The sequence below is a fragment of the Podarcis gaigeae genome (genome assembly GCF_964106915.1).
Source record: "Podarcis gaigeae genome assembly, chromosome: 13".
Classification (NCBI taxonomy): Eukaryota; Metazoa; Chordata; class Lepidosauria; order Squamata; family Lacertidae; genus Podarcis; species Podarcis gaigeae.
In genome coordinates, this window is record NC_139689.1 from 25,638,152 (window position 1) to 25,656,204 (window position 18,053).

Genomic DNA, 18,053 nt, shown 5'->3' on the forward strand with positions numbered 1-18,053 from the left:
ATGATAATGAAGGTGAGAAGGATAAATAGGCCAAACTTCATTCCAATTAAATCAATGTTTGCCTTAAAATTAAGAATTCCATTGTCTAGTCTATCCATGTCAATAATGTGTTCTAATTCAAGCTAAACAAACCCAACTCCCTCAACTGTTCCTCATAAGGCTTCCTTTCCAGACTCTTGGTTATCTTGGCCACCATTCTCTGCACATATTCCAGCTTGTCATGATCCTTCTTAACTTGTGAAACCCAGAACTCCACACTATTCTAGATGTGATCTGACCAAGGCAGAATAAAGCGATACTATTACTTCCCTTGATTGGGACACTATACTTCTGCTGATGCAGCCTAGAATAGCATTAGATTTATTTTTTTTCCTGTTAAAACACACTGTTGATACATCTTAAGCTTGTGGTCTTCTAAGATCCCTAGATCCTTTTCACATGTACTACTGGCAATCCAGTGATTTAGAGCAGCTGTTTCTTCCTGTCAAATGTAGAACCTTACATTTGTCCCTACTGAAATTCATTTTGTTAGTTTGGGCCCAGGTCTGCAATCTGTTAAGGCTATATTGAATCCTGATTCTGTCTTCCATGGCATTAGAAACCCCTCCCAGTTTGGTGTCATCTGCAAACTTGATGAGCATCCCCTTAATTCCTTCAACCAAGTCATTTATAAGGACATTGAACAACAATGAGCTCAGGACAGAACCCTGTGGCACCCTACTTGTCATTTATTTCCAAGATTAGATTGGATTGGGTCAGCCAGCCAGCTACAAATCCAATTAACAATTACCCCACTCAACCCACATTTTACCAGCTTCTTCCCAAAAATATCATGGGGGACTTTGCCAAAAGTCTTACTGAAATCAAGTTATACTACATCCACAGCATTCCCCTGATCCACCAAGCTTGAAACTCAATCCATCAAAAAAAGAAAAGAAAAAAGGAATAAAGAAATGAAATTTGTCTGGCATGGCTTGTTTTTGAGAAACCCATGCTGGGTCATGGTAATCACACCATCCTTTTCTAAGTCCTCACAGACTGACTGTTGAATTATCTGTTCTCGAACTTTTCCTGGTATCAATGTCAAGATCACTGGTCAGTAGTTACCTGGGTCTTCTTTGGCCTTGAAGAACTTAGGGCATGTGCCTCATCTGTTTTCCTTAAATATGAGTTCCATTGTAAAGCCCAAGGATATAATTGTCAGATTCACCTTTAACTTAATTAAGAGGAATTACTCAATAGAGAGTCGAAGTGCTAAAATTCCAGGATTCCAGGACTTCCGGAGGCGGCGCGAAGGGTAATGGCTGCCCTTTCCTAACTGGGAAGGGAGCTCCGCGCGAAAACGGGTCGTCCGCTACGGCGAAGCGGAGACCCACATCGGAAAACCGCAGGCGGCAGAAGCCTGCGGTCTTGGGACCCGGCGGGCGCCAGAAGCAGCCCCCAAGACGTAGAAGGAACCCCGTAAGGGGCTCTGGATCGTGGAGGAGGCTGCGGCGCTGAGGGTCGTTCCGCAATCGGCGGAGTGAAGCCGCAAAGCCGTTGCCGGTGAGCGCTGACCTTTCTTCCTTGAATTGGCACCTTGGAAAGCAGCAACCCGTGAGTAATAAGGACTTTTAATTAAGCTTAAAGATCAAAGCTCCTGAATTTGGCTGAAAGCGGAGGACGTAAAAAAAGGAAGTCCGTCTTCCGCTCACACTAAACTTCAAAGCAAAGAGCAGGAGGAGTGGAGGCAGTGAATGAACTCTTTTACAATTTGGATTTGAGCATTCAGTGCATCACTTTAATGCAGAAAAGGATTTTAAGCATTGGATTTATGCTAAGATTTGGACTGTAGGATCTTTCTCTGAGGAATCTACATTTTAAAAAAGGAAACCCAGGTGCTGGAACTGCCTGGCAACAGTAGCAGTCAGCCTGCAGACATAAATACTTTGAAACAAAATTTGGAAAAAATCTGAGGGGCTTGGACTTTGCTACTTTGACATCTTATGAGGTACCAGCAAGCACGGCTTGAAACATTGTGTTTTTGTAAAACCAACTCTGCTGAAGATTTAGCATTTGAAGGCTTTTGGACATGGGTTTTGTTTTCTCTGTGAACTGTATTTATTGATTCCCTTCTGAAAGACTTTTTAAGCTCCCCCTAGAGGTTTTGGACTTTACAGCAGTGACATCCTCATACTTTCTGTTTCCCGGTCTCCTGGCTGAATGTTACCATCTGGGCTGTCTTTTTCTCATGGGAACAACTCAGCTTGACCTTGAGCCTTAGATAAATTTGGAATGAGTGGCGCAAAGAAAAAGGAGCCAAAAGAAAAGGAAAAAGAACAAAGACCGCGAACTAGACAAACAACTTTAGCCTCAGCCTTGCAGCAACGCAGATCTTCGGTACCCACTGTGCTCTCTGAGGAAGCAGCAGCTTCTCTGCCACGTGCAGGGGAAGGAGAAACAGAGGAACTACAATTGGAAGATATGGCCTCAGGAACAGCTGCCTCCATTTTAGAAAAAATATATGAAAAATTGGAATCTTTGGATAAGAAAGTGGAATCCTTGGATAAAAAAGCTGATGAGCAAACTTTTAAAATAGACCAAAACACCGAATGTTTAAATAAATTAGCTGGACAAGTGGCACAGAACGTGGAAACAATTGCAGAATTGAAGGGAGCTACAGGGGAGAACAGAAAATTGGTTGAAGACACCAGCCAAAGGCTGGGAAAGTTAGAAAAAGAGGTGAGGCCACTCAACAAACAAGTTGGTGAACATCAGACCTATCTCTCGATGATTGAACTGAGAAGTAGGGAGACCAACTTAAGGATTAGATCGATACCCGAAGTGGAAGAGGACAATCTGGCTGAGTTTTTGACCAAAATATTTTCCAAGCACTGGAACCTAGAAGAGACGGACTTTAAGATTACATCAGCTTTCAGACTTGGAAGACTGACAAAAAAAGACAAGCCCAGAGACTGTTTGATATCACTGAGATCAAAGGAGGAGAGGGACAAGATTTTGGGCCTACACTACGGAAAGTCACTGGACATTTTAGATAAGAGGATTGAGTTATACAAGGACGTTCCCAAACAGCTTTTGGATTTGAGATCGGAATATTTGGAATTAGCAAGACTTTTGAGGAGCAACGCCATCATCTTTAGGTGGGATTTTCCACAAGGACTATCTTTTACTTTCAGAGGGAGGAAGATCAAAATTAGAACATTGGAAGACAGAGACAAATTTCTGAACCAATACGGAGAGGACCTTCATAAAAAACTTGGATTACCATCGGAGCTCGAAACACCAGAGGTACCTGCACCCTTGGATTCTGAAGATTCAGCAAAAAAGGTACCACCCCCAGAAAAATAACCAGATCTATCCAGGATGTCTCTGCAACTTCTGAGTTGGAATATAAATGGCTGCAACATTCCGGAGAAAAGGAGGAAAATTTTTCACATATTAAAAAAGGAACAATTGGACATTATTTGCCTGCAAGAAACCCACGTGACTAGGCTCCACAGAAAAGTGCTGATAAATAAGAGACTTGGCCAAGAATTTATATCTTCAGACATAGTGAAGAAGAGAGGAGTGGTGATATATGCAAAAGAGAGCCTTTCACCTAAATTTTTATTTAAAGATGAACATGGCAGAATTTTGGCAATTGAAATACAATATCAAGGAGAAAAAATTTTGATATTAGGAATCTATGCACCAAATGATGGGAAATCGGAATTTTATAAGAAGTTGCATGAAAGCATGCTGGAATATCTGGACTATGACAACATCATAATGATGGGAGATATGAATGGGATTGTATCAACTAACATGGATAAGTCGCAAAGTCAAAAAGTTACCAAAGATGGCAGACTACCAAAGACCTTTTTTGAAATGACAGAAAATATGGGCTGGATTGACATATGGAGAATCAAGAACCCCCTAGGAAAAGAAGGAACATTTTTCTCTGAGGCTCAACTGACTTGGACAAGAATCGACCAAATTTGGATTACTAGAGGTCTGGCACCTAAGGTCAGGAAAGTGGAAATCTGCCCAAAAACCTGCTCCGACCATAATGCCTTGAAAATGGACATGACATTATTACCAACCGGCTCCTTTAGATGGAAGATGAATGACAATTTGTTTAGAAATCAGGAGATCATTAAGAAGGCCCAAAAAGTTATAAAGGACTATTTTGAAATAAACCTGAACACCGCGGTGGAAAAAAGAACAATTTGGGACGCAAGCAAAGCTGTGATGAGAGGGTTCTTGATACAACAGAATGCCATAAGGAAAAGGACACAAAATGAAAAGAAAGACAAGATTCTGGAGAAAATTAAAGAACTAGAGAAGAAGCTAAGAGCCAATCCGAAGTCACAGCCGATTTTGAGAGAAATTAAACTTCATCAAGCACAATATTCAAAACTGATAAACCAGGAAATAGAATGGAAGATTAAATCAATGAAACAAAAAACGTTTGAATCGGCAAATAAATGTGGGAAACTGCTGGCCTGGCAGTTGAAAAAGAGACAAAAATTGAACATAGTAACAAATTTGGAAATTGAAGGAAGAAGTATACAGAACCCCGTGGAGATTAGAAAGTGTTTTCAAAAATATTTTAAAAAATTATATACTCAAGGGCCGCAGAATGAAGTTGAGATTGAACAATTTTTGAGGAAAAACGGATTGAAAAAATTGTCACAAGAAAATAGATTACTCCTGAACAGCAAAATAACACGACAAGAGATTGAACATGCCATTCAGAACTTGAAATTGGGCAAATCTCCAGGGCCAGACGGCTTGACCTCCAAGTACTATAAGTCATTAAGTGATTATTTGATCCAACCACTGCTGGAGGTCAGCAATGAAATTATGGAGGGAAAGAAGGCGCCAGAATCGTGGAAAGAAGCGTTCATCACATTGATACCAAAATCAGAAACTGAAAAGACACAGCTCAAGAACTACCGCCCCATCTCCCTTTTAAATGTGGATTACAAAATATTTGCTGATGTTTTGGCAAACAGACTTAAAAGAGTTTTAAGTCAAGTAATTCATAAAGACCAAGCAGGCTTTCTCCCAGGCAGACATATGTTTGCTAACACAAGGAACATTATTGATGTCTTGGAACTTTTGCAAACTGACATAAACACTAAAGCAGTGCTAATTTTTATAGATGCGGAGAAGGCCTTTGACAACATCTCTTGGAAATTTATGAAGGGAAATTTAAAAGAAATGGGAGTGGGGAGGGGTTTTGAAAATGGGATTGACGCAATATATTCAGAACAAAAAGCAAAATTGATTGTTAATAATGTGGTAACAGAAGAGTTCAAAATTGAAAAAGGAACACGACAAGGCTGCCCGATTTCCCCTTTGTTATTTATCTCAGTCCTGGAGGTGCTCTTAAACTTGATCAGAAGGGACCGGTTGGTGCAAGGGATCCAGGTCGGAGCGAAACAATATAAACTTAAAGCTTTTGCAGATGACCTAGTTTTGACACTGCAGGAGCCGGAATCTAGTACGAAAAGAGTTTTACAATTGATTGACAATTTTGGTCGGGTGGCGGGATTTAAGTTAAACAAACAGAAAACTAAGGTGTTGGGGAAAAATTTGACAGATATTGAATCAGAACAGTTTCAGAGAGAAACAGAATTATCATTGGTGAAAAAGGTAAAGTACCTAGGGGTGAACATAACAGCAAAAAATCTGAGTCTATTTAAGGAAAATTATGAAAAATGCTGGTCTGAAATTAAGAGAGACTTGGACAGTTGGACAAAATTGAAGCTTTCTTTGTTAGGCCGAATTGCTGCTATTAAGATGAATGTATTGCCAAAAATGTTGTTTTTGTTTCAAACACTACAGATTATAGACAAGACGGAATGCTTCCGGAAGTGGCAGAGAGATATTTCTAAATTTGTCTGGCAGGGCAAAAAGCCCAGAATTAAGTTTAAGATATTGACTGACGCAAAGGAAAGAGGGGGCTTTGCCCTGCCAGACTTAAGCTTGTATTACGAAGCCGCAGCTTTCTGCTGGCTAAAAGACTGGCTACTTCTCGAAGACACTGATGTGTTGGATCTGGAAGGGTTTAATAATAATTTTGGTTGGCATGCATACTTATGGTATGACAAAGTTAAGATCAATAAGGCCTTTAAGAACCATATTGTCAGAAAAGCAGTGTTTAATGTCTGGACAAAATATAAAGACTTATTGGAAAATAAAACCCCAAGGTGGCTTTCACCTCTGGAAGCTAAGGCCCGAAAAAGACCCAATATGGAAGCCAATTGGCCAAAATATTGGGAAATATTAGAAAAAGATGGAAATAACTGGAAATTGCAGAGTATGGAAAAAATGAAGGATAAAGTGCGAGACTGGTTACATTACGCTCAGATTAAAGAAGTTTTTAAAAATGACAAAAAGCTAGGGTTCCAGGTGGAGAAATCGAAGCTGGAAACTGAACTGTTAGAACCTAAGACTAAGGTACGTTCAAGAATGTATAACTTGCTGTTGAAATGGAACACACAAGACGAAATGGTTAAATCGGCTATGATAAAGTGGGCACAGGACATTGGGCATAACATTATGTTTGAGGAATGGGAAAGGTTGTGGACCACTGGGCTAAACTTTACTGCATGTAATGCTTTGAAAGAAAATATAATGAAAATGATATACAGATGGTACATGACCCCAGTTAAGCTTGCCAAAATATACCACTCGTCTGACAATAAATGTTGGAAATGTAAAGAAAATGAAGGAACATTCTTTCACCTCTGGTGGACTTGCCCTAAAGTGAAGGCCTTCTGGGAAATGATATATAATGAACTGAAAAAGGTATTTAAGTATACTTTCACTAAGAAACCAGAGGCCTTCCTTCTGGGTATTGTCGGCCAGAAGGTGTCAAAGAAGGACAGAACTTTCTTTATGTATGCAACAACGGCAGCAAGGATACTCATCGCAAAGAACTGGAAAACTCAAGATCTACCCACGCTGGAAGAATGGCAGATGCAGCTGATGGACTATATGCAGCTGGCGGAAATGACTGGCAGAATTCGAGACCTGGGAGAAGAAAGGATTGAAGAAGACTGGAAGAAATTTAAGATTTATTTACAAAATTATTGTAATTTGATGGAATGCTAAGAAGGATGCTTGATTATAAACAATTGGCCATCACTAAATTAGATGAGCATTATTAGACTATATTGTAATGATTGGTTATAAGATTACAAATAAGATGGTAATTTGCTTGAAAAATTTTATGAACAATGTAAGTGCGAGCGGATGACGTGAGGAAGTCCAAAGATGTTATGAAATTTTGTAAAGACACAAACAATGCTGTTTTTTAATTTTGTATCTCTTTTATTAAAAAAACCTAATAAAAATTTTGGGAAAAAAAAAAAAAATTCCAGGATTCCAAGACCATTGTTTTACAAAATATACGTGGAGGCACTTTAGGGCACCACCACTACTCAGCCTTGTAATGGGGTATCTACACAAAGTGAAAATTCCATATAGATGAGGCTTCCCATTCAATCTGATGGTCATAGTGGATGGAATACTGCATTCAGCGACCTGCATTCGATTCATCCTTTAGGTGAATCCTAAATGTAATGTGACGATACTTTGATGGAATGTATGAGGGTTGGGAGACCCAAGCAAATGTAAAAGGGTAGCTGATGCTGTCCACAAGCACCAGCCTAATGTTATCTGTCTCCAGGAGTCACACCATGTTGAGTCTGTTGTATGCCTACTAAAACACAAGTATTTTTAAGACCGCTGTAAGGGAAATCCATTGATTCCCATTACCCAGATTGCATTAAAAATGTTGTTAGAATCAGCTTACTCATATTATGCTAAGAATGTGTCAAGAATATTTGTACAGGAATAACTCAGCCTTGAGCTAGCCTGATAACAAGTTCCATCCTGTTCTTGCTGAACAGGTATCCAGCTCTGATAATGCCTGCTCTTCCTCTGTGAATGTCACTTAATTTTTAAATCCATGTGTATAAAGCTAAGGAAAGGGCTCTATATAAGCCTGTGTAATTTATACATCTGTGGAATCGACCCTGGTGAACTCCCCAGTGACTGTTGCTTCTTGTCGAAATAAAACTGCATTAAGCTTTCCTTGCTGTGTTCATAAAATAATTCCAACACACTATTATATTGTACCCAGGACCAGAAGTTCAAGAGGGGTTGCCATAATCTTAAATACTACTTTTCATTTTCAAGTCCATAAGGTGAATGGTGACCCAGTTAACTATTATGGCCCAAGTCCTTTATATAAATTCTAACACCACTTTGGATCACAGACAATCTAAGTTCACCACCTGCACAACTCTCAAAATACATGTCTGATTCAGTGTTGCTGAGCTGTACAAGACTCATGAGAATTAAACCTTCAGGGTGTGATTAGAAATGCGACATGAATAAACTCAGTGCTGAAGCTTACCACTGTTAGAACACATAGAGAGATGTCAAGAGAACATCACTCCAACTCTAAGATAGTTACAGCTGAATAAGAAAGAAGTAATGTGCTATATTTCTGTTCACAGGTACCAAACAAACATCAGAGAAGCACAATGTCTAACCAGTCAAGAGTGAATGGATTCCTTCTTCATGGATTTGCTGAAATCCAGCAGTTGCAGATATTCCACATCATCATTTTTGTCATGATGTATTTGGTGGCCTTTATAGAAAACCTTCTCATCATCACAGTCATCATCTATAGCCACCAGCTTCATACACCCGTGTACTTCTTTCTGGCCAACCTGTCATTCCAAGACTTTGGCTCCATATCCGTTACAGTTCCCAAGTCCATTGCAAATTCATTGATGAAGACCCAAACCATCTCTTACTCTGGATGTATCTGCCAAGTCTCCTTCCTTGTCTTCTTCATGGTCTCCCACTTCATCATTCTTGGTGTCATGGCATATGATCGTTATGTTGCCATCTGCAATCCACTGCATTATGAGACTGTTATGAACAAAAAAGCTTGCATTCAGATGGCAGCCAGTGCATGGATTGGTGGAGTTTTTTATTCAACTATGTACACTGGGGCTACATTCAGATTTGAGTTCTGTTCTAATGTCATCAATCAGTTCTTCTGTGAAATCCCACAACTGCTGAAAATCTCTTGTTCTGACTCATATCTCAATGAAATTTGGGTTCTGATTTTTGGGTCTTCTTTTGGCTTCATTTACTTTTCTCTAATTATTTTTTCTTATGTTCAGATCTTCAGAGCTATTCTTAGAATCCCATCCAGCCAAGCGAAGCAAAAATTCTTCTCAACTTGCTTGCCTCACTTTATTGTTATTTCCCTGTTTGTGGTAAGTGGCACCTTTGTCTATTTCAGACCAAGTTCCAGTTCCCCATCTGCATTTGACCTCCTGGTTTCTATGTTCTACTGCATGGTGCCACCAGTAATGAACCCACTCATATATAGCATGAGAAACAAGGAACTGAAAGTGGCATTCTGGAAACTGATTACTAACATTTCTCCCCCAATCCTTCGGCAAAAACCGTTCTCCAGTGCATTTTAAAAAACAGTTTCTGTTGTCTATATGCCTTGCTCAAAATTTCCATTCATATGTTTGTTTACTCAGAAATAGGCAACACTGAACTCAATAGGAATTACTCTCAGGTAAAGATTGTAGCCATATAGGGCTTTAGACTGATGTTGTACTAAAGCTTTGATCCTCCCTACCCATTACCCATGCTAGCAGAGGCAGACAAAAATTGGAGGACCAATATACAAGCCAAGCCTTCTTTAGAGTGAATAAACTCCCAAACTGGGCAAATGTAGCTAGCTCACTGCTAGCACTTATATAATTGAATATAATTGAATATTACTCAGAAATAAACCTCATTGAATACATTTACAGTTTTTGACTATTGTGTATCGGACTGCAGATTTAATCTTTCCAATTGAAATCAGGAGGATCTAAAGCTTATTTAATATAGATGATTGTGTTGACTGCCAGTTGACTGGTAAATTATCACATGTTAAAATTCATAACAATGTTCTCCTTAAAAGCTTATACACTGGTACCTTGGTTTAAGAACAGCTTAATTTATGAATAACTTGGATTAAGAACGCTGCAAATCCAGAAGTAGGTGTTTTGGTTTGTGAACTTTGCCTTGGAAGAAGAACATGTTCTGCTTCCTGTTGAGTGTGTTCCATTTGTAAATTGAGTCTGCCACTGCTATTGGAAAGCACACCTTGGTTTAAGAAATGACTTTCAGAACGGATTAAGCCCATAAACCAAGGTACCACTGTATTCCTCAACATTTGTATTAGTTATAAATTCTTGCTGTGGAAATGTAAGCCAATAGATAAAAAGTAATTTCATTCATGGGAGCTTACCTATGTACCCATTCTTGCAGGTGTTGTAAATTTTCACTGATTCACTTGTTTTTAACTCATTGTTATGTATGTCATTATGGGGATGTTATAATGTTTTTTTATGTTTTTTTTATGTCACAACTTGCACATATGGCAATCAGCATTCAGAATGACCCTTGGGTGGCCACAAATTCCCTCTTGTGTTATGATTTCACATCCCAGCACTTCTTTTGATATGCAATCTCCATTTTCCAGATGTGGGATTGGAGCCAGAAGTGGAGGAATGGGAAGACTGGAGAGACAAAAGGTCATTGGGAAAGGGCAGGTGCAACACACTCAAAGGTGTTTTCTTTTGTGTTTCATTCCTTAAAAAATGAGGTGAAATGTTTTGTCTATAGCCTTTATAAAGAAATGGGAAAGTGTGACTAGAATAAGCTTGCCATAGTCAAAATATATGAAGAGATAAAACAGTGCAACGTGCATTAGTACTCCAAATGAAGATGGGGGATTTTATACCAAGATTGGGGTGTACCAACATGTAGCCTACAAGGCCATTTTTGGGAGTCCTAGGCAGGGCATCCTGTGTGGGTGAACTGGTAGCACTGCTCTAAATCTGGTGCTGCCCCCCACCCACCAGGGTCAGGAAGGAGGAAGCAGAGAGCTAGGTGAGAGCTGCCCCCAAGTCCCCAGAGTGCTGTTTCTGGTAAGTTGGAGGGGCTCCTCATTGCCTCCTGTTCACACAGGTCAATGACCTGGCTGGGGGCTAGAAAAGGGGGAATCAGTGGGCTGGCAAGGAATGAGAGTTTGGGGCGATCAGGCTAGGTAGATCTTGGCTGTGCAGAAAATAACTGCCTGGTAGGAAGAGCAAACATGGGCTCTTGTTTATAGATTGGCAAGGGGGGGGGGTTGGATACCCACCTCTAATGTCTCTTACACCCAAAGCACACACACATGTATCAATAAGGAAAGGGGTCCTTGGATTTGTGACTTTCTGCCTCTTCTCTTCACCCACAGCAGGATGGACAGGGAGAGGGATAGTCAGGAGTGCAACTGCATGAGAGGGATGGAATGTGGTGGTAATTGTTTTGTGGTTACTTTGACTCCTGTTCCATATGCTCAGATCTTTCAGGGGTTGGATTCTCTCTCACACACACTGATCCTGGATTCTCCCACATTTTTGTGTTTTGCATCTATCTATTGGTAAGGGAGTCACCCTGAGTATGCAGATTAAATTTATTTAATAAATGAATAAATACATTAAACCATTAAATTGTGTGTGGCATATATTAAATAGTATTAACTCTATTGTGAACACTTTAATTAATGACATGAAAATTTAATTCAGTGTGTGGTCTGTGGTTTCGGTATCAACTCTTGTGTCCCACTTGGTTTGAAAGGCTGGACTACCCTGCTTTAGATCCTCAGTTGTGGGAGTCAAATGCAACCCCTTAGACTCCTCTACATGGCTCTTGGGACACTCCACAGGCTACAAATCTTCACCAGTCACACAATCTCCCCATGCCTGCTTCACACCTTCCTGAATTGTTTTGTCTGACTGAAATGTGTCCTTGAGCTCTGTTAATGCCTCTCACTTGTCAGGATGGAGGATAGAGAGGGTAGTGTGAATGTATAGAATGTAGCCTACTTTGCAAATGTAAAATTCACATTTATCCCTGCATCTGGTTTTATCTCTGTCCAGCAGTGGTACCTGGTCCTGGTCCAGGATGTAATGTAGTCCTTGACTGAAGAAGGTTCCCAATCCCCTAGACATCCTCATCTTTTCAACACATAGTTGGGGAGTGGAGTTGCACTCCAGGACTGGCATCACATTTGCTGCATAGCCCCTCCTTCTGGCATCCATATGTACGTGTGAAAATCAACACCTTCACCACAGTTGTGACTAGTAGAGGGGTCAGTCCTGGTTGGGGTTGGCAACATTGTCTTGGGTAGAAGGAGCAAAGGAGATACCGGTACAAGTTCACTTTCCTTAACCCATCTCCTGAATGTATATAGATAAATAGGGTTTTAAACCCCTAATTAAACATTGGCCCCACGCTGAGCTTATTCTGGACTGGATCCAAGGCAGCACAGGGCAGTGGTTCCCAGGCAGACACAGAGCAGGTCATCCTGATGGCTCCCATATTGAAGCCATGGGGCAGATGGTATGGAGGGGGCACTGTGGAGAGGGCTAATATATTTTGACAGTTCCTGCCACAACCTGCACTGTGGTGGGTCACCTCTTTACAAAAATATGCTGCTGGGACTGGGTGAGTGGCCATTTCTGATTCCACCCTCTATTGTGTGGGCAGGTAATCCCTCCCCCTACCTGGCCTGGTTTCCCTGGCAACGCTTCCCCCAGGTGGGATTGGACAACACACTGGGGTAGGCGGGGACCTCCAGGTATCCCACCTGAGGGAAGGCAAAGCCTATGCTGATGGGGCCACTCCAGATCCAGGGCTGCACGCGTCCCCGCAAAGGGTGCCCCCCCATTTTAAGTGGGGAGCGGTCATTCTGATTCCACCCATAGCTGAAAGATTGCTCAGCAGCAGTCAATGGGGCAGCATGGTAGGATGGGGAAATTAGAGGTCTGCTGAGGAATGCCTGCAAATGCATACAAACACAGGCAGAAATATTAGCAAACTGAAATTAGCTAATAGGCATATATCTTCTGGTTCGCCAGAAGCGGCTTAGTCATGCTGGCCACATGACTTGGAAGCTGTACGCCGGCTCCCTTGGCCAATAAAGCGAGATGAGCGCCACAACCCCAGAGTCGGTCACGACTGGACCTAATGGTCAGGGGTCCCTTTACCTTTATGTACCTTCTGTCCTCCATTTTTTCAAAAAAATGTTGAACCAAATAACAAGTTGAATGCATTTCCTGAATGTCTCTATTGCTAGTCTCTGGTGAACTCCAGGGAGCAAATCTCTAGGAACACAAAACAGATATTAGTACAATCTCCTCCCCATGTTGAAGAGGTGATTACTGGCATCAAAGCCTGATTGATTTTCATGAATGACTATCCAAATACAGTTAGCTGAAGTCAATAGAAGAGAAAGTGCTTTTGAAGGTAAGAGAAAAAAATTAATTTATATAGTTAAAATATTACTTAACACCATAGGAGTTACTTAATTGATCTCACATATATATTCTCTAAAGTTTCTATTTAGGAAAATACTGCATTGAATCTGTCCACACACACACTTCTTTCTGGACACTGGAATATTTTTGGTATTTTATTCTTCACGAAAAATGTGAAATCTTTTACTGAAAAAAACAATGTATTATACAATGTAGGACCACAATGAACAAAACAGAAGCTGCCTTCAAAATTCCAAACTAGATTTATGTTCTCAGTGAATCTGGGGATTCCTCTAGATAATTTTTTTTTTTAAAAAAAAAACTTAGTGGGGAACAGTGGGGAAGATGAAATTGGTTTCCTTAAGATTTCCAACATTTCTTAGTAGAATTCCATAGACCAATTGCTTGTTTGTGGATTTTGCAAGCATAGCATTCAAAATAAATTCAAGGATTCTCCTCAGGCAAAATTTATAAGGAATGTAATGGGAAATCAAAATGTTTTTTACATGGCTAGTGAAATTTCTGAGTATTAATTATAGTTTATGCAACTTTTGTAAATACAATTTGACTGTGTACATTAATTGCTTTTCTAGTGCTTTGATGCTAGGATTCTTATCATATGTAAAGCCTGAAAAATCATTAATTTTCAACGTATCTGGTTTCCATGGAACAGACCTTTCCCATTTTGCTTCTGTTGTAGTCTCATGCACAATTAGCTGGAACTTAGAACTTATCCACACTTACATTTTGCCCTGCTCTTTTCAGGAACAAGCCAACACTTTAAAGCTCCATGTCCAAGCACTCTCTCTTTCGCCCCTGAGCTTTGCCCATGAAAATCTACTCTTTAAAGCTGAAGTGCAACAAATGGCAATTTGGCTTTTCCATGGATTGCTGTTTGCTGCTACTTAGCTTTACAGAGCAAGTTTACACGGGGAATACTCCTGAGCAAAAAAAAAGAATGCTCAGAGCTTTAAAGTGCAGATTGTGCCTGGAAAGACTGGAGGAAAGTTAAGGGTGGATAAATCCTTACCTACAAAGTAAGCATATGTAGCTAACCACTGTATGCCATTCAGCTGCAACTCTACAAATCTATGATTCTATGATCTATGATTCTATGCCCAGAACTTTTATGCCTTATTTCCTCACTTTCCTTTGACTGTTTAACTATCTCCATTCTTTGACCACAAATATAAAGTATTTTTTGCCAATGTAGTTTTCCTCAGATATTTTCCCCCTCAGAAATGACTTGCTGTGGAGGATGGGAAGTGCTGATTTTCAACTGGGGGGAGATACAAATAATCATTTGGTGTGCAAATAGAGGCTGTGTGGGGTTAACAGCATAAATCTAAGGGCTCTTAGAGGTTTCGCCGTTTTGGGGGAGACAAATTGACTTTGACTGTGTTCAGCTCTTGTTTTAGGCATGTTATCAAGATGATGACGATGTTGTTGGCGATGATAATTATACCCTGCCCACCTGGGTGGAAAGAACCAGTGGCAGTCAACCAGCAATTTGTCTACCTGAGTTAATGGAAGTGGTCTCGGAGTTGGAGTTGGAGACCTCCAGGATGATTGTGCTGGGGGAATTCAATACCCATCAAAAGACTAGATTGTTGGTGCTGGTTCAGGGCTTCATGGTCACTATGGCAGCTATGGGCCTGTTCCAATATGTCATTACTACATCACATGCATCAGGACATATTCTGCATTTGGTCCTGCTAGCCATGCGGGAGGGGAATGATCTGAAACATCTTTTCCCTTATCTTGGTCATGTCTTTTCTTATTGAGATTAAATAATTTAGTAGCTCTTTCCCTTGGAAGGGGGGGCTATTAAAATGTGCACCCCCCAAAAGTAGTGGTTTCTGGTGAATTTCTGAAGTCTTATGGGAATGATAGCTGCTCCTTCCAAAGCCATAGTTGATCTATGGAACCGAGAAATAACAAAGGCCTTTTCCAATGGGCACAATTCTTGTAGCTCCTTGGTTTACATTTGAGCAGAAGTATAGGTAGGTAGTTTCCTGCCAACCTAGGAGTTTGAAAGCACGTCAAAGTGCAAGTGGATAAATAGGGACCGCTCCGGCGGGAAGGTAAACAGTGTTTCCGTGTGCTGCTCTGGTTCGCCAGAAGCAGCTTAGTCATGCTGGCCAAATGACCCGGAAGCTGTCTGCGGACAAACGCTGGCTCCCTCGGCCTATAGAGCGAGATGAGCGTGCAACCGCAGAGTCGGTCATGACTGGACCTAATGGTCAGGGGTCCCTTTACCTTAACCTATAGGTAGGTAGTTGCAAGGTAGATCAAATATAAGTGAAGAAAATCTCATTATGACCTTATTGGACACAAATGACACTGCTGGAAGCCATAATTAGGAAATTTTGTGCCATTAGTATGTGGATGACACTTGGGTTTATCACTTTGTTCCATCTAAAACAGGAGATGTGGTTCAGGCGCTATACTGGTGCTTGGAGACAATGATGGGCTGGATGTGGGCCAATAAATTGAAGCTGAGTCTTGAAAAGACAGAGGTGATATGTGCTCCGAGTTCTCAAGTCTAGGAGATTGGGGAATGGCCTGTTCTGGAAGGAGGAGGTCTATAGTTTGGACATGCTTCATTGTCACTGGAGGTTCAGTTAGCCTCAATGATTAGGCACAACTATTTCTAGCTCTGTTTTATTTGTCTCTTATAGCACTTCTTAGAGAGCATTATATTATTACAATATTCTGTTGAAATTAAGAGATACCACTTGTGATTATTTTTACAGATAGCATGGATGTTAGCAAGGATCAAGCAATAGCTAACCAAACTACTGTTTCAGAGTTTCTGCTTCTGGAATTCTCAAAAGTTCAGAAATTACAAAGTCTACATAGCATCCTGTTCCTGGTATTGTATTTGGCAACTGTAACAGGGAATCTTTTAATAATCTCTGCAGTAGCCTTTGACCACCACCTGCACACCCCAATGTATATCTTCCTGATGAACTTGGCCATGCAGGACCTGGGCCAGGTTTCGGTCATTATCCCCCAATCTATGGCCAATTCCCTCATGAATACTACACACATTTCTTATTCCGGATGTGTTGGTCAAGCCCTATTCTTCACCTTCTTCTTATCTACTGATTTTTTCCTCCTCATAGTCATGGCCTACGATCGGTATGTTGCTATTTGCAACCCACTGCAATATCAGATGGTGATGAACAGGAGAGCCTGCACTGAAATGATCCTTACTGTATGGATCACTGGGTTTCTTTATGCAGGTTTGCACACTGTCAGCACTTTTGCAACTCCTTTCTGCTCCAATGTTGTCAATCAGTTTTTCTGTGAAATCCCACAGTTAGTAAAGCTTTCCTTTTCTAAGAAAAATCAAATTGAAACTGGAGTTCTGCTCTTGTTTTCTCTCATTGGGTTAGGCTGCTTTATATTTGTTCTTGTGACATATGTACAGATTTTTAGTGCGGTGTTAAGGATGCCATCTGCACAGGGAAGACAAAAGGCCTTCTCTACCTGCCTTCCACATCTCATGGTATTCTCCACATTTATGGTCACAGGCTTGTTTTCCTATTTGAGTCCCATGACTAATACAGCAACATATTTAGATTTAATTTTTACAGTAATATATTCCATGGTCCCACCTTTGCTGAACCCACTGATTTACAGCATGAGAAATAAAGAGATCAAGGCTGCTTTGTCTAATTTGTTAAGACTAAGGACCACTTCCAATAATATATTATTTAGTTTTATTCTCTGTGCATGGATTTAAGTGGCATCCTGATTTTCCACATTGGTATCAATGGGACCAAAGTGAAACTAACATAATTTATCCAATCAAATTTTTCTTAATAATAGTAATAATAATAATAATAATGCATGTCAACACTCTTTACTTCATCACAATTACTGATGGAGATTTAAAAAACATTTTTTACTGAGAAACTACCCAGGTCACACTTTTCAAACTGAAGTCTGGAATTAAATAAAGCTGTTGTTCAAAATGTGGACTTATTTAATTTTTTTCATGCAGTTCTCAAACACTATTTCTCCCACTAAAAAAAAGTAATCATGGGGCAAAAGTTGGAGCAACACCACTGACACTTATTTTGAAGAACAGAACATGACTCTTACTGCCAAACTAGTTGTGATGCTAAATATGTATTAGGAATAATTGTGTGTGTGTTTGTGTGTCTGTTTGTGTTTAATTAGTAGCATGGCAGATTTGAGGTCTGCTACATTTGGGGAGGGGAGTTTTAACTCCTTCCCCACCTACACATTCCTACCCATCCCCAGTGTTTCCCTTCCCCAAGTTGCTTTTGGCTTATAAAGGAACATTCTCATTGATGTCAATGGAAACATTCCTTCCAGGTCTAATGGCAAACTGCGGGGATTGATTTTTATCAGGACCTTGACATTTGATGAAAGATATTAACCTTCTTTTCCCTGTGTGTTGCGGTCCTAAAGAAAATCATTTCCTTCCACACCTGCAATTACCGTTCAGTGCTTAGATAGAAATTTGAAATCATTAACTCTATTCAGTCATGTGTTAATATGATTATTTTAGTATTATGCTGCCTGTTATAATACTTTTTAAAAATGTAAAGGTAAAGGACCCCTGACAGTTAAGTCCAGTCGCGAACGCCTCTGGGGTTGCAGCGCTCATCTTGCTTTACTGGCCGAGGGAGC

General features: G+C 40.4%; 2 protein-coding genes across 2 annotated transcripts in view; both read left to right on the top strand.

Annotated features, from left to right (window-relative positions):
* The window catches only part of LOC310830506 (olfactory receptor 14I1-like), a gene marked incomplete at both ends in the record, with an annotated part of 30,570 nt that extends 15,401 nt beyond the window's left edge, over window positions 1–15,169 (top strand). Inside the window, 2 exons of the mRNA XM_083710286.1 lie at window positions 9,195–9,290; window positions 14,804–15,169. Coding sequence (XP_083566412.1) covers window positions 9,195–9,290; window positions 14,804–15,169 — 462 coding nt within the window. The remainder of the gene's footprint in view (window positions 1–9,194; window positions 9,291–14,803) is intronic.
* A 977-nt stretch (window positions 15,170–16,146) lies between these two features.
* LOC310830507 (olfactory receptor 14I1-like) lies at window positions 16,147–17,136 on the top strand (the record flags this gene model as incomplete). The annotated part of the gene is made up of 1 exon (XM_083710287.1): window positions 16,147–17,136. One exon carries the CDS (start codon window positions 16,147–16,149, stop codon window positions 17,134–17,136), a length of 990 nt encoding a protein of 329 aa, XP_083566413.1.
* Between the last annotated feature and the right edge of the window lie 917 nt (window positions 17,137–18,053).